Below are 16,507 nucleotides of genomic sequence, written 5' to 3' on the forward strand. Positions count from 1 at the left end.
GACTTGGGCCTTCTGACTCTCCGTCCAGTGCTCTTTCTACTGCCACGGTGGTGTCCCAACCTCCTCCTCACAGCGGCAGCGCCACCCCACCTTCCTGCCCAGCGCCTCTTCTCCTCAGGTGAACTAGCCGAACTGGTTCATCAGTGGGGTCAGGTGCAGGAAGGGGAGCTGCAGCCCTGGCGCACTCGGAAAGCCCCGTGCACGTCCTCCAGTGGCCCTGCCCTAGGGAGTGGGGAAGCCAGTGACCCACACACTGCTTCCCGACGTCGCACTGCAGCTCTCGGGAAGGAGCCCTGCTCGCTGCCAGAGGAGGCCGTGCTTGGCTGTCAGCGAGGCCAAGAAGCCGGGATGCGACTCCCTCCTCGGGGTCAACACGACTGGTCAGGAACAAAACCCTGACTTCAGAGCCAGCCCTCGGCTCTAGCTGCTGACCTCGGGGCTCCGTGTACAGCCTGGCAGTTGGGCCTTAGTTTCCCCATGTATCCCCCTAAGGGCTTTTCTGTTCCCTCTCCTGCCCCTTCGTCCGTCATTCGACACAGCCTCCGACTGCACCCCGGCCTCCTTGGTTTCCCATCCACACAGTGGGCTGAGGACCAGACACGGCCGCCTCCAGGTCCTGGCTAATGCACAACATCCGGGCTGGAAGGCAGAAAACAGCACTCACGTTATTCCCTTGGTCTTCTCCAGACCCGAGGACTCTGAGGAGCTTCCGTCTAAGAAACCGGAATCCTTGTTCTGCAGCTTCTTGGTACTTTTGGGAGACGGCATAAGGTCCAGTTTGAGGGTGGCAGCTTCCTGGGGGCCCTCGGCATTCTTTGTCACAGGCATGACTGCTTCGGAAGAGAGAGCTCAGGCTGGGAGGGGGCAGTGGGAAGAGTGACCAGTGCAGGTGCAAGCCCAGCTCTGTGGCTTATGCCCAGCCTGCTCTGGCCAGGCTGGAATGGGGCCCCGCCTCCTCCTCCAGCCCGGAGAAGCCAGTGGAGGAGGGACTCCTGGGAGGAGGAGGCCAGGGAGGAGGAGGCCAGGGCGGAGGATTTGGGAAGGGGTCCAGAGCGTTCCTGCTATCACCCAATGACAGGGATGGCAACGGCACTCACAACCTGGTGGTTTCAATAGCTAAGGGATGGACACTCCTCCACCTCTCCTCCACCTGTTTCATCTGTATTTTCTCATTAATCCTATAAGTAACTGAGGCTTTGTAGTAAAGGCATCTGGCCGGGATCATACTAGAAAGTAACAGAGTTGGGACCAGAGCCCAACCTGTCAGGGTTTTGAACTGATATCCTGTCTCTGCTCCCAAGAAAACAGCTGCAGATCCCTCTTTCTCTGTGCATCTCACAGTCCTGGGCCGCCCCCGTGGGCTTCCGCGGTCTGCTCTAAAGCTTCCACCTGGGAGCTCCCCTTCCTGAGGTTGGAAGGAAAAGGAAAAGGCCCTGCCCTCCTAACTGCACTTCAGCTGTGTACGGCGCCATGGCTAGAAGACGGGGCTGCTCAGGAGGAGGAGGCGGCAGAGATCGAGCAACTCCCAGTGGCCTTTTATTGGGCAAGATGTGGCTGCAGGAGAGGGTGTGACCTGCTGAAAGTTACATACGACTTTGAGGACAGACCTCTGTGGCTAGACAAGGCCTTTAGCGTTTCTCTGATCCCTTTCTCTGTCATTATCTCTGCTCAGTGCAGATGAATGAACCCAAATTTCCTCTCCCCACGGAATCATAGCATTTTACTCCAGCCACAGCACCCTTCCTCACAATCTCATTCCCAGCACTGACATTCCCTGAAGGCTTCCTGTGCACTTTTGCTGAAATCGTCTCGCTGCTAAATGGTAGGTCTAGGACAGAGTTCTCGGCCGCTCCCTGCCATGAGGCTTCATGGAAGGTCTCGTGTGCAATTCTGAATTTGTGATTTTGTTGCTCCTAAAGGATACTCTTCCTTTCCCTAATTGCTCCTCCTGCCGTACCCAGTGGCATAAGCCCCAGGCTCCCCAAACCTAGCTACTTCTGGGTGGCATCGTTACATCATTTCTGCACACGTGGAAACTGAGGCTCAGAGTGGTGAGGAATAGCTGGCCAGAGGTCACAGCCAGTACTTGCCAGACCCCAAACTCCGGCCGGTCTTGGTTTAAACGCTGGCCCCGCCCTCCAGAAGCACTCGGTGTGGTTTGTGAAATGTCCTCTCTTACCTTCTCTGGCGCCATGCAGCAGGGCTATTCCTGGTTTTCTAGTAGCCGCTGTGCTCTGTAACTTGCAATTGAGATTCCACACTTTGAGTCTAATCTTAGATCCTGCCTCACTGATAGAAGTTGTTCCAGCTCGAGCAATACGACCAATAAAGCAGAATTGTCAAGGGCTTGTGAGGTTTGCAGATGAGTCAGACTCTGCTTTCCTCTCCAGATCGAGAGGGACCTTGAGTTCATCTTCAGACCCTTTGGAAGGAGGCTGCTGGAATCCCTCCCAGACATCTTCAGCGAAAAGTGACTTTGCTGGGCAGGGCTCGGGCTGCAGACCCTCAACTCATAGCCAGTGCTCAGCAGGCAGGAGGGCGTCTCCTAGGGTGTGGCTCCAAAATCAGCCTTTCCAACATCACTCGGGCCTCTGGAGCTGTGGGTTCCACTGAGGATCCACCAGGAAGCCACTGGATCCTGAGAAGGGCGCTGTCCCTCCTCCAGCCCCAGTTCCCCTTTGTGAAGCGGGTATGAGGTTGTAGAGATGACTTCCAAGGGCCGAGGACTGAGGGACCTAGATGGGGTCCTGTGTAAAGCTGGGGTGCAGGCTCAGCCTTCCTTGGGCAGGGCTGAGCAACGGGAGGGGACAGCGGCATACCTGACAGTTCTGAAGAAAGCAGGACAGAGGATATTTAATTAATGGTGCTAATTTTCATGACCCTGTGGCCTTATCAAAGAGCCTATTTCTTTCACCCTTTTGTAATAGTTTTGAAACTTGGCATATATAAAACAGTCCGTTAGGGGAGACAATAACACAGGCTGAGACTTGCAGTGGCATGGAGCCTTCAGTGTTTACTGAGTTCTCCAGGTGACTCTGATACTGACTAAAATGTGGGCTTCGCTGTTTGGTGCGGTGGGAGGCGTTGCCCACCCTGTGCTTCGGTGGTGCCAGGGACTGAACCCAGGGCCTTCGGCATGTGAGGCTGGCACTCTGCCACTGAGCCACACCCCAGTGCTTCCCCCCAGCTTTTACACTGACAGATAATAATAATTATACCTCCATGGAGTAGGACGTGATGCTTTGATGGTTATACATTGCCTACTGATCGACTCAGGATATTTAGGTTACTTATCATCTCAAACATTCCTTACTTCTTTGACATGAGAAAGTCAAAATCCTCTCTTCTAACGTGGTGTATTCACACAGTGGGGTATTATTGTCATAAAGAAAAATAAATTATGTCATTTGCAGAGAAATGGGTGGAACTGGAACCATCATGGTAAGTGAAATAAAACAGACTCACAAAGTTAGATTCCGCATGTTTTCTCTTATGAGAGACCAAATAAATGAATATAAAGAAGAGATGACAAAAAACTAGAGGTGACTTTTGAGATAAGGAAGGGGATCAGCAGTGGGGAAAGAGGGTCACAGGAGAGAAAGAGATCAAGACAGGCTGGATATTTACCAAATACCAAAGTGAACTGCCCGATCCGTATTGCCCACATGCACTAGTAGTGATAAATAACTCCATATCCCCTCTTCTAGATATCTTAAATTGCACAGCATTGTTGACGCTCATCATTTCTGTGGAAGAGAGCACTGGAATTCTTCCTCCTGTCCAGGTCAGGCTCTGTACCTGCTAACCAATCTCTCCCTGGTCCCCTCCCCAGCCTCTGGTAACCATCCTTCTGCTCTCTACTTCTGTCTGTTTTTAAGAGTCCACCTATGGAGGAAATTGTGTGATATTTGTCTTTCTGTGCCTGGCTGGCTTCACTTAACATCATCCTATTGCCACAAACAACAAGATTTCATCCTTTTTGTGGCTAACTAGCATTTCATTGCGTATACCTACCTCATTTCCTTTAGGCATTGCTTCCCCACCTCGTCTATTGTAAATAGTGCCACAATAAGTCTTTTTTAGTTAGAATTAGACAGCCTAGGCAGAAAGCTAAAAAATTACTCACCTGAGGCTGTGTGATCGGTGGGTATGAATACCAGACTGGTACGCAGATGGGAGCTCATCACTCCATCCCTGTTCCCCATGAGCCTTCCCGGAGTCCGTGGCTGCATCCTCGGCTGCCCTTTCTGCACACCCTCAGGGAGTGGTACTAACCCTAGGCGTTGAGTCCACCAGGCAGCAAGTGCTGGAGTGCGTGTGTTACATGAGACGGGCCCTTCTCACCCATCTACACATGCAGAAACAAAGGCTCCAAGCGCCCCTCGTGCGCCTAACAGGGCCCAGTCCGTCCAGAGGCAGACTCGAGCTCCAGACCCCAAGGAAGGCGCCTCGAAGCTGCAGGTCAGGCATCTCTGTGATTCTCTCCCGTGCAGTGCATGGTGGAGACTCGAACACAGTTAAAAGCCCTTCCACTTGCACCGTTTATGTGGTTCTGGACTTTGGCATTTCGGGCACCAATCAATTTCCAAATAATCGTCAGGGACTGGCACATAAGGCCAATTCCCGTTTCTCTCTGTAAGCACCTTTATAGCATCTCTATTGTTTTCTACAAGATGGAGCATTTCAGTCCCCTCAAGCGGGGAAGACATATCCTCAGGATAAAGACAGCATCTTAATGTTACCTTCCTCATCCCTTTTGGAGATTGCCACCCCCTGCCGTAGTGTTCCTCGACTATGAAACGGTGATGGATGGGTCTGTAGGCAGGAGTGAGGGCTGAAGGAGGAAAGGACAAAGTATGGCTCCCAGGGAAGAGTCAGTCCCCAGAGGACAGCCACGGTTACCAGCTCATCCTACCACCAGAGGGAGCTTCCGAGGGCTGGAGGTGGAGCTGTACGATTTACTGACTGGGCAACCGAGGCCCAGGGAGAGGAAGGGACACCGTGAGTGAATGGCGACTTGAGGGTGGAATTGGGATTGTGACCCGGGCTGGTCCCTTGAGTTCTGAGCCCCATTGCTTTCACCACTTCTTAGAGCTCTGACTGCAAGATGAATGGAAGATTCACTCATTGCTTACATCAGCCCTTGGTGAACCCCTGCCACAGCAGGAGTGGGGAAGTGGCTTCCTGGGTATAGCTGTGAGAACAGTTCCATCAGCTGGTGGTCTAAATGACAGTTACTCTCTCACGGTTCTGGAGGCTGGAACTCCCTGGCCGGGCTCTTTGGGCTCAGTTCTGGGGAGGACCCCCTCCCGCCTTCTCCCTCCGTCCTGTGGCCTTTCCTTGGTGCGTGCACATGACAGGGTGGGCCCTTTCTCACCAGTGTCTCTTCTTCTAAGGACTCTAATCTGTCAGACTGGGGACTCATCCTCCTGGCCTCAGATAACTACTTGCTTCCTTAAAGGCCCCAGTTACAAATACAACCACCTTGGGGTTAGGGCTTCAACATACGAATGTTGGCAGACTAACATATTCAGTCCCTAACACTCTGTGAGCTGGCTCACAGCCTAATGGGGAGGCAGTGAAGGTTCGGTAGAGGACACGGTGTCCTGGTTTAAATATGAATTGTCCCCCTAAGGACTCACGTACTGAAGCCTTGGTTCTCCACGTAGCAACGTTCAGAGATGGAGCCTGGAGAGGCAAGTGGACCGTGAGGGTCCTGACCTCATCAATGGATGGATCTATTGACATTGATAACCAAATAGGCTATTAGGATGGGGTCCAGTTTGAGGAAATAGGTCCTTCAGGGGCATTCCTTCAAAGGCACCTTCTCGTTCTCTTTTTCTTGGCTCTTCCCTGCTCTCTGCTTTCCTCCATTGTGCCTTCACCGTGAAGTTTCTGCCTTTGAGCCAGTCGACGACGGTGGACTGAAACCTCTGAGCCAAAATAGACCTCTCTTCTTTTCAGTTGTGTCAGTATTTCATCCCATCAGTGGGAAGGAGACTAATACAACAGTCTAACGGGGAAGTGAACAAAAACCAAGGACATGCAATTACAAATTGCAGCTCATTGAGGGGAATGAACTTGCTGCAGTTATGGAGGATGATAGGGAGGAGGCGGCCCCTGGGCCAAGACTGGGAAGGGAGGCAGCTGCGGGCAAGCTGGGGGCTAAGTGTTACGGATGAGGTGCAGGCAGTGTGGCCTGGGAGAGCGGGTGTCAGAGAGAAGGCTGGGGGACCGTGACAGAGTTCCGGGAGCCAAAGGCGCCAGGGTGGCTGAGTCCTGTGAGTGTGGAGATGGGCCTCAGACAAGGGCAGAGGCCGGCCGGGACGTGCAGTTGTGACACAGAGTTTGCGTGTTGGGTCTGTAAGGAGAACGGGTGACCAAAAAGAGGGAGGAGCAGGGAGTCCTATGAGGAGGCGATGGCTGACGGAAGGAGTGGTGTTGGGGCCTGGGCTGCTGCGGAGCTGGTGGAGATGGAGAGAGATGGGGGGAAGAGGCAGGAGGAGAGCGACACACACCAGGGGCCCATCCAGTGGCACAGCCTTTGTCATGTAAGTCTGCTCTCCAAACGTCCATCTGACCCGCTGTGGCATTTGTAAAACTGACTCTATCCCTCAGAAGCCCTGGTGTCTAGTTGTTGGAGTTGTTAGGGACGCGAAGAAGAGTCAGACCACGAGAATGCAGTTACGTGGGCGAGCAGAGGGCTGCAGCTCACAAGGAGAAACAGCAGCTCGTCTCTGTGGCCCGCGTCTTTGATTGAGGCGGTGTACAATGCGAGAGCATGAGACACGTGGGAGTTTTACAACCAAGGCCTTGAGGCTGTTTTCTTAGAAATAACATCTTGAAAGCTTTCATACCTAATCTTGAGCTTTCCCAAAGCAGAATACTCATCCCCTCGGGAGTCAAGGTCCCAGGAACAGAAGGCGCGTCACGTGCAATGCTCCCTGGATGTTATCTCCCATGCCAGAGAACATCTGCTGTTCCTGGCACCGTTTTCCCAGAGTTCACCCTAAACAACATTCTTCTCTGCATCTAGTTACATGCTCGTGTGTGGGCACGGGCTCTGACACACTCCTAGGTTTCTGATCTTGTGGCAGAGGTGGGTTGGGGAGGGAGAAGAGGTCATTGTCCTCCCTGAGTGGCTTCTCTTGGTGGACAGGAATGAGGACAGGATGGGTCCTCTTAGTTGGTGCCGGTGTGAACTCCACTCATATTGATACAGGGATGATATAGGTGATGAAATATGGCCTCTAAGTGATATAAGGGAAGTATTATCATTCCCAACCGGTTAGCTCTCTGATATGCTGAGTTCATGTTCTCTAGAATCAAAGAATGAATTCTAGGAACAACGGAGGTTGAGAGTAGGAAATGTTTATTGAGAGGATGGCTCCTGAGCGGCAGTGGGGTCCTGAATGGGTAGCTGAGAACCCCCCTTTTCAGGGGAAGTTTTATAAAGCACCACCGCACGCGTACAACATCGGGTAAAGCTATGATCAGCCAATAAGGTTACAAGGATAGCTGCTTAGGTCATGGTGATCCAGTGGGGAGCAAGTCACGTGACAAGCGCGTGGCCAGAGCAAAGATTTCTTCCAGGAGATGATGTCTACTGTCTGCTCTTTCTGTGCCCCTCCAGCTGAGTGCGCCACGTGAGACTTGACCACGCTGCTCCTGTCTGGCTTCCCACCTGCACCAGACTCTGTACCTCACAAGGACTTCCTGAGTGGCCCACAAACTCAGTGGCTTTTCGGGCTCCGTGGAAGAGGGCCTCCTGCCTGGAATTCAGCAGCATTTGGGGGCAATGAGCAGGGGCTCCCCCAGGCGCACAGCTCAGCAACTTTTGGTGGGCGGTGGGGGTCAGGATGGGCGCCGAGCTCAGGGGCACCGTGAAAGCTGGCAGCGGACGGAACACTACACGGGCACAGAGCTTGGTGGCGTTTGGGGGTGAGGGGAGAGCCCACTCTGGTGCTGCTCCCATGACCCTCGGATTCCTCACTGCTTGACTCCAGTGCCCTGCGCAGGCTCCTGTCTGGCCAGGGCTCCCTGCCAGCCCCGACTCAGTTGCCACCCTCCCAGTGCCCTCTGCCTTACACTGTCCCTCGTGCCCTGGTCTGAGAAGGCCCTCACTTGTGAGTGTCTTGCTCTCTGGCTTCCAGCTCCCAGTGGGAAGAGAGGCGGGCAGCGGGCAGTGCTGCCAGGTTGGCCCCACTTGGCCAGGGTGGCGTGCTCCCTGCCCTGGCTGTAAGCAGTGCCCAAGTGGAGAGGTGGCCCTGCTGCTTTTTCTAAACACCTGGATACAAGAACTTGCCGGGTGGGCTTCCACTTCCGGCTGCCTCCCCCGTGCTTGACTGTGTTGCTCACCCCGCCCCATCCCCACCCTGCAGATCTTGTGAGTATCTTCGGGCCCTTGGAGGTGCTGCAGCCTCCGACCCCACATGCCAACTCCTGGCTTACGTTTTTTAGAAACTGAAATCATATCACGTATCTCCTCTGACCACAATCAATAAAAACAGAAACCAATAACAAGAAAAACTTTGGAAACTATAGAAGCACAGGAAATCAAGCACTATGCTCCTGGACAATCACTGAACCAATGAAAAAATTTATAAGGGAAAATTTAAATTTCTTGAAACAAAGGACAATGGGAGCACAGCGCACCGAAGCCTGTGGGATACAGCAGAAGCAGCCCAGCAGAGGAGCGGCAGTGGGAAACGCAGTGCAAGAGCAACAGCTCAGATGCCGGTACACACAGAAGCACACAGCAGCCCGCCCGCCCAGCAGCCCCAGGTTCCCCGGCCAGGCCAGGGCTGTTGCGTAAGGCTGACTAAATTAGCCATGTGGTTTCATCATGAATTTGTCCTGGTCTCCCTGTCCCCTCTGCAACGCTTCACCTACGCTCACTCCTCCCCTCTCACTCAGCTCCCCTCTCACGACCCGGGCGCTTGTGTCACACAAATACTCCCAACACAATGTGAGACTGTGACTCACAGTGAGCTCTGTGTCCAGAGCTCCTCACCCAGGCCCAGGAAGTTCTCCCAGGCCAAGGGCTACTTCAAGGCTGAGCTGAACCGGTTCTCTGGTTTGGTAGGAAGTCAGGCAACCTTCCGCAGCACACCCCACTTAAACTCCTTTTTCCTCCTCTGCTCACTGTGCTCTCACCCTCTCTGGGATACCTCCCCTCCTCCTCCTCCTCCTCCTCCTCCTCCTCCTCCTCCTCCTCCTCCTCCTTCCCTCCTTAAATACGATGAGCACAGTGGATTTTAAAATTCCTTCATGTATTTATTTAGTTCTCCTCCCTACTTTAGAATATAGGTGGGGTGTTTCTATCTGTGAAGCGGACAGTACGGTGAATTACTGCTTCAGCTTGCCTAGCGCCTTTCACGGTCCTGTCAGGCGAGCCCTCCCAGCGCCGTGGGTGAAGGTTTCACCACCAGCATTCCATCAGCCTATTCCCCGCCTCTGGCTGTCTACCGCGTCCTGAAATCTCCACCCAGACTTCCCTTCCTCTTCTTCCTTTTCCCCACTCCTGAAAATAATTTCTCAAACCCCTCTCCCTCTTTCCCCGTTCCAAATATAAAAATAATATCACCAAATCCTGTTTTCTAGTTCATGGTAGTCTCTTTTTTCTTTTTTCCTTATTTCTTCCCTTTTCCTTTCTTCATCCTCTACATCCCAACCTACTTATCACCAGTACTATCTTACTGTCTACCTGAGTTATTGAAAAAGTGTGACATTTTTAAGCAAGGATTAAATTGTATGATTATTACATAACGATACTGCAATGCTGGTACAGCCAGCAGTTGTTCCCTCCCTGAAGTGGTGACCAGGGCTGGCCCAATGTGTCGAGCTGAACAGCTGCGCACACACCAGAACATCAAGGAGCCAAGTCACACTGGAGACAGGCTCAAAAGAGACCTCCAAAGCGAGGACACGGGCCTCTCCCTAACTGACCACAACGCTCAGCACAAAACAATACACACACGAGGGGAAAGGCAAGCTCCTAGTTTCCAGAGAGGAGTGGATGGAAGGAAAGAAGCCAGGCAGGCCTGGTGTGTTGGTGCACACCTGCAATCTGAGACACTCAGAAGCGCGAGGCAGGGCACCACAAGCTGAAGGCCAGGCTGGGTAACTTAGGAGGCCCTGCGAGAAGTAAGAAGGCCGTGGGACCCAAGGGGAGGTGGGACCCTCTGTCCCACACTGGCTATCCCGGCAAGAACCAAGGTGCGCACAGTAGCTCCCGGGAGTGCGCGCACACACACACACACACACACACACACACACACACACACACAGTCCCAAAGGCCGGGATCACAACGTGGCAGTGGCTGTGGGAGCACATGGGACCAAGGGCCAGCCTGACCCAGGATGCTGGGCTTGGAACCATCGACCCACTGCCATCAGCTGCTGACCCCCACTGTGTGCTGGGGGCCTGGACATGTAGGGGACCCTGCCTGCACTGATGGGCACCACAGACCCCACTGTCAGCCCCAGGAAGGGCAGCGGGGTGAGGGTCACAGGCGGGCCTCAGGACACAGGGCCCGCACCGGGGCGTGGAGGGTCTCAGAGCCAGCGTCCGAGGAGGTGGCAGTCAGGTCCTCACTTGAGCAAACCTGCCGGGCGCTCCGTGCGTCCCCGCACAGGGCGCCCCCACACCAGAGACGCGGCCTGGCCCCCGCAGGTCGTGGCACGGACGCAGGAAGGCCGCTCACCGCACCAGCCACCCCAGGAGACCCGCGCGGCCAGGCCCGAGAGGGACCTGCTAACCAGGAGCCCCCTGGTGCCGGGCCGATTCCGCTGCGCTGCTCTCCCAACCTGGGAGGTGGCCAGCGAGCCAGGCCGGGGGTCTCGCGGAGAAGGGCCACAAACCATGGGAAGAGGCTGGGAGTTTTACTGGGAACAAGGAGAGGTGAGCAGCTCCTGGATTTTCAGGAGGGGTCCCGAGTGGCGGCCGCCGAGGCCCTGAAAGGGGTGATTTGTCCGAAGGTCACGACGCGGCCAGGCTCCAGCCAACCGGAAGGACTGCACTGGAGCCGCTCAGCTGGTACCGAGCAGGCGGCAGCGAGGCACGGAGCGAGGCACCGAGGAGCCGGGGCTGGAGGGGCGGGGCGGGGCGGGGCGGCGTGCTCCGGGCGGGCTGGGCCTCAGGCCTCTCTGGGCTCCCCGACCTCGGGCTGCTGCCCACGTTTGTCTCGCTAGGCCCGGCTCTCTTCAGGCTCCGCGCCAGGCGGTCTCCGCGCTTCTCCCCGTCTGCGCGGACCCGGCCCGGCCTCTGACTGCAGTTTCCGACAGAGCCGGCCCCGGGCACCGCCCTCCGGACTCCGCGCCTTCGCCGAGGAGCGAAACCGCCACGAAGTGTGCGCCAAAGAAGCCTTTCCTCCCCGAACTCTGCGCGTCGGGTAGTGTGTCTCCACAAGGAGAAAAGGAGCGAAGACCTTGCGAAGCACACCCTGGCCCTGTGTCCGCAGTTTGGGGACTGGAGCAGCAGCCACAGGCTGGGGACCGCGGCCGGACGCTGAGCGGGGAGAGGCAAAGGCGGGCGGGGAGTGCTGGGCAGATAACAAAAGGACAAGAAAAGAGAAAAGGGGAAGGAAGCGAAGGGGAGGAGGGAAGTAGAAGGGTGGGAAAGGAAAAAGAGGGGGAAAGGGAGGGTCGTGAGGGAGCTAGGAAAAGACCAAGCAGGCTGTCCAAAACACCACCGAAAGTTAAACAGGGAGATGCACGAAGGCGCTCCAGGGCCGAGGCTGCAGCGGGGCGGCTGCGAGCTTGCCCAGCAGGCTCGGTGGCCGGGCTCAGGCCGTGCTGCTCAGAAGTGCGAGGTCGTCCAGGTCTTCGAGGTCGTCGGGCAGAGGAAGAGCGGCCCGCCCCCAGCTGCTGGCATTTCTTTGTTTCTCGCACGGTTGGCGCCTCGCACGCACACAGCAGCACTAGAAACACCTGTCATGCCGAGGAGCGGAGGACTCAGCGGCCAGGGACACCGCCGCTGACCAAACGCAGCCACTTGAAGTCTTGTCCTCCGCGCACTCAGACACGCACGGCCTGGCCTGGAGAGGGATGCGGGACTGACAGCCGGCGGGTGAGGAGGGTCAGCCAGAGGACGCCCGGCCGCGCCTCTCCCCCTCACCGGCCGGGGGATCAGGGAGCCCACGGGGAGAGCAGTCGCGCCCTGGCCCTTGCCGGAGCAGTGGGGCGCGGTCAGGAGGCAAGGGTTTGCCTGAGCGTGAGCGCTGCTTGTGCTTCGGCCACTGCTCAGAACCCAGAACCGCCGCTCCAGCCGACATTCTCCGAGCTCCTTCCGAATCGCATCGCACCGGCTTCCTCTTGATTCGCAAACGTTTTCTGGACACCCCAGGGGTGCCTCGTTCCTTCCCTTCGGATTTGCTCTCTGCCCTTCTCCATTCTGCCCGCGGGGACTGCGTCTGTGAGGAGCTGGGATTTGGCCGTGGGCAGCAGAGGCAGGAGAGGGCCGGAGCGAGGCGAGGTCTGCTTTTCTCCGAGCCCCGGCCAGGCAGCAGCGGGTCAGGTGAGCGCCTCCTCCCGAAGCCAGGAGGTCTGCCCTCCAGGGTCTGCTTGTATCTTCATTCCGTTTGAGCGCGGCCTCCAGAGGCTGGGAGCCTGGGCCCAGCATGGTAGCGCTGAGATGACGGCACCTTTGAGAAGTTGGCCTCCTGCGAGTGACCGGTCCGGGGGGCCCCGCCCCCAGCAAAGACGGTGACTAGGGTCTGGGACCGAGTTAGGTCTCTGGAGAGTGGGTCGTTATAAAGCGGGTACATCTGCGTGTGAGCCCCGGGCTCCTGTCTGACCATGTGGTTTCTTCCAGGCATGTTTCTCACATGGTGAGGCCCTCCACAGTAGAGCTCTTACCAGGGGTAAAACTGATGCTGCTATCGACATTGAACTCCGACATTGTGAGTCATTAAACATTTCCACTTGTATAACTCACTTAGGTATTTTGTGTTTTGATGTGTTTTCTTTTTCTTCTTTTTTTTTTTTTTGGTACTGGGGATCGAACTTGAGACCTTGTGCTTGTGAGGCAGGCGGTGGAAACACTGTGCTAAATCCCCAGCCCTGTTGTGTTTTCTTTTGAGACAGGGTCTTGCTATATAGTCCAGGCTGGCCTCAAACTAGTGGTGACCCTCCTGCCTCAGCCTCCTGAGTGCTGGGATTACAGGTGTGCACCACCACACCCAGCTAGATATTTCATTTTAACACCAGAAAACAAACCCAAACATTGCTGGGTTAGGCTTTGCTGTCGTTCAGTCAGGGACCAACGCATTCCCTTGGTGGTTTCCTAGGATCTCCCTCAGTCATTTGAAAGAAACACCCTCAGCATCTCCCCAAGGGATCCAGTATATAGCCCGCCGAGGACCTGTTTCCACCTGGATGTGGACTAACTCAAACCCATGCTCCTGAGACGTGGACTCTTTCCGGACACCTGGTGAAGGAGGCGTGAAGGCTGACCACCTGTGTGGCTGGGTCCTGCCTGGAATCTGGTCCCCAGCACCCGGTGGGGTCAAAGGGCGGTTGTGACCAGACCTGGTTCCCCCAGACTCACAGTGTGCACCTTCAGCTGCTGTGTGCAGGGGAAGGAAGGGGAAAAAGAATACAAAGTTTTCAAGGAAGAAGACTTTACTGTGATTTGCTTCAGGGGAAAAACAGGCTACTTCAGACTCACATCACAATTAGAACTGAAATAAAAATCCCTATGAACTGAACTTGGGAAGCTCGGCTAATGATTTCAATAAATACTTTTTCCTCAAAGGAACAATGCATTGAAACTGAGGCTAGGAAGATGAAGGATTTTTAAAATTCCTTTCAAAAAGTTAGCTAATCTCATATTCCTTATAAAAAGAAAGTAGTCTACATTTCTTGATTTCTGGTGAAGAGACCTGGAGGCAGCCTGACTTTCACGAGAGAGTGAGCGTGCTGTCCACACCCACAGCTGGATTTCAGGCAGGACATTTGGAGTCGTCCAGGATTTTCCTCAGGATGGCCTTGGTGTCCTGGCCAACCAAGTGAAGTATACAACTGTGTATCATGCACACAAAGAAGCAGACGGCGCGGGAGCCGCAGCATGGTATCCACCCGAGCAGCCGCAGGAAGGCCTTCGCCACTGAGCAGGTCACGAGCCTCAGCCTCCAGTCAGCTCTGCACAGCTCGGGGAAACACCAGGACTTCAGGGTGTCCCTGTATTCGGACACCACCCTTCCCGTGCTCCAGGCCACCTGCTTAAGGGATTCATCATCCACACCGAAGTGCAGTCGGTAGGCCTTCAGACACTGCTCCAGGTCCTCAGCATGCAAGACGCCAGGTGCATCCTGCAGACATTTGGAGGACACTCTTGCCTTCAAGGAAGTCACCTTCTCATTAACGGTCACCTCACAGATGTGGAACAGAGCCTGTAAGGGACCACAGCACCTGATGTTGGAGATGTCTATTTGCAACTTCCTCCTGAGTGTGGGGAAGTCATGAAGTGATGGGTCCAGGCTGGATACCAGGAAGATGGGGGGATCGCATATCCCTTCCTTCCGGAGACTGTCCAGGATGTTCTCCTGGATACTCTGCCGGAGGAGGACCTTGGAGAGGAGAGTCGTGCTGAGGTCCCTGTCCACCTTGGTCCAGATGGCGTAGAATCGCTTTCCCACGCTCTCAATGGCCTTGGCAAGCCTCACGTGATTCAGGCTGAACTGCTCGGATGCAATGATGATGAAGAGGTCGTACTGGCCAAACTGCAGCTCCCCCAGGTAGCTGTCGAGGCTCTGGCCTGAAGCACCCATGCCAGGTAGGTCCCACAAGGAAACGTTGGGAAACCTGGGGGAAGTGTACCTGGCTGGTGTCAGCGTGGTCCTCACCACCCCGGTGGGAGCTGAGGCCTTCTCCTCGTGCCCAGTCTCTCGCAGGGCGTTGATGAAGGAGGACACACCACTGCCAGAGTCCCCTGCCACAGCAATGCTCACGGGAAGTCTGGACACAGTCTCCACTGTCTCCCTAACCACAGCAACTGCTTCCAGCAGCTTCCCCTCTCTCACAGCCTTCTCAAGCTTCCTGCTGGCTTCAGGTGAGACGCTGCAGCTTGCATGATAAGATGCCACCGATGCAAAGGAGGTGGACAGTGGGGTGTGATGGGACATCAGGTCTTCCGTCATGCTGGCCAGCAGTGGAGCAAGCTGTGGGGGCAGAGCAGCACGGGAGTTAGGAAGACACGCTTCACACCAGTGCCAGGGCTTCCCGTCCACAGCAAAGAAGCAATGATGATGCTCCAATCGCGAGCAGGGCAAACAAGCGCTCACGCGGGGTGCAGGCAGGGAGGAGACCCTGGGGCTGCTCTGCGGCTGTCAGGTCAGGCCTGGCCCAAAGCAGGGCTGCGGATGAGCAGGCTGGGGAAGGACAGTGTCAGGCAGGTCCCTGAGTGGCAGTGCACATCCCTACACACCACAAGAGGGTGGGCAGGACAGGCCACTGGAAACGCCAGCAGCACCAGCTTGTGGCAGCTCTCCACACAGTCATTCCCTGGCAAGGGCCCAGAGTCCCCATTGGGGTTGTCCCTCTGCATCAAGAATAAATTATTTTTTATTTATACTGTGAAAGAGGGGCTGGGGATTTAGCTCAGTGGTGCAGCCGCCTGCCTCACAAGCACAAGGTCCCGAGTTTGATCCCCAGTACCAAAAAAATAATAATAATACTATGAAAAGGGCTTTTATTTTCTCAAGGTATTTTCCCAGTCAAATTGGGACAGCATTCCCCAATAACTGCACGCATAGTAAATACCTGTCACCTATCAACCTCAACGGAGAAGTCAAGGCAACGTTTCCAAATGTCTCCTAAGATTTCTAAATACTTGTCTGCACATTCCTGTGTATGGACGTTGGCAGTCTGGTTAATAAAGGCATCTAGGGTATTCTAGGAACACGTGTCTCTCATTGGCTGAGTCTTTGAAATGAGATTAAAGCATTTGTGGGGTAGGAATTGGAAAAGAACTGGTTGGGATTTCCCACTGGACTCTGCTCAGGCTTTTAGCACTCGTGTTGTTCCTGCCTGACGGGATTTCACAGCCCCACTATCACGAGTGACTGCTGTTTGACTTTCCGCTGCATGTCTATTCTACTCCTTTCTTTGTGCATGACTGCACATTTTCAAGACTCTAAAACTCAAAACCATGTCTTTTGCTGAGGAGTTCCTCTCTGAGCCTCCCAGGATCTCTCTATTAAATGAGGAGCTCCCAGCTTCACCTGCCCCTCGGGTCTCTGGAAGTGGCTGGAAACCTGTCCTGTCCTCCCAGTGGAGTGTCCTGGTGCTGGCCCCAAGCCCCACTGCCCCATTTGGGGGACGAGCTTCATGCCCATGGCAGGTCCCGTGGTGCTGCTTCTTGTCTTCCACAAGCTCCCTGCACACATTCCCTCCCCACGCCCTTCTTGGGGTGGCTCCTGCCATCGGCTGGACACAGCTTCCCCACCTGCTGCCCCTCGTCCAGGCCCAGGCCCGGCCTCAGCTCCCCCGTGGAGGTAGAGGGCAG

The 16,507-nt window shown here is 55.2% G+C and overlaps 2 protein-coding genes and 1 long non-coding RNA gene across 5 annotated transcripts in view; 1 reads left to right on the forward strand and 2 right to left on the reverse strand.

Moving 5' to 3' along the window:
• Nucleotides 1-944, reverse strand: part of Slc36a2 (solute carrier family 36 member 2) — a 27,575-nt gene extending 26,631 nt beyond the window's left edge. Inside the window, exon 1 of the mRNA XM_004836672.3 lies at nucleotides 665-944. Within this exon, the coding sequence (XP_004836729.2) occupies nucleotides 665-828 (164 nt within the window). The 5' untranslated portion in view covers nucleotides 829-944. The remainder of the gene's footprint in view (nucleotides 1-664) is intronic.
• Nucleotides 1-9,590, forward strand: part of LOC147823025 (uncharacterized) — an 11,463-nt gene extending 1,873 nt beyond the window's left edge. Inside the window, exon 3 of the long non-coding RNA XR_015444882.1 lies at nucleotides 7,634-9,590. This is a non-coding gene — a long non-coding RNA (uncharacterized LOC147823025). The remainder of the gene's footprint in view (nucleotides 1-7,633) is intronic.
• The window catches only part of Irgm (immunity related GTPase M), a 16,134-nt gene continuing 6,982 nt past the window's right edge, over nucleotides 7,356-16,507 (reverse strand). For all 3 annotated transcript variants that reach the window (XM_021241967.2, XM_021241977.2, XM_013064984.3), the window contains one exon: nucleotides 7,356-15,161. In XM_021241967.2, coding sequence (XP_021097626.2) covers nucleotides 13,944-15,161 — 1,218 coding nt within the window. In that variant the 3' untranslated portion in view covers nucleotides 7,356-13,943. The remainder of the gene's footprint in view (nucleotides 15,162-16,507) is intronic.

This window comes from Heterocephalus glaber, unplaced genomic scaffold, assembly GCF_053883595.1.
Source record: "Heterocephalus glaber isolate CG9 unplaced genomic scaffold, H.glaber_assembly_v1.0 deba00001606, whole genome shotgun sequence".
Classification (NCBI taxonomy): domain Eukaryota; kingdom Metazoa; phylum Chordata; class Mammalia; order Rodentia; family Bathyergidae; genus Heterocephalus; species Heterocephalus glaber.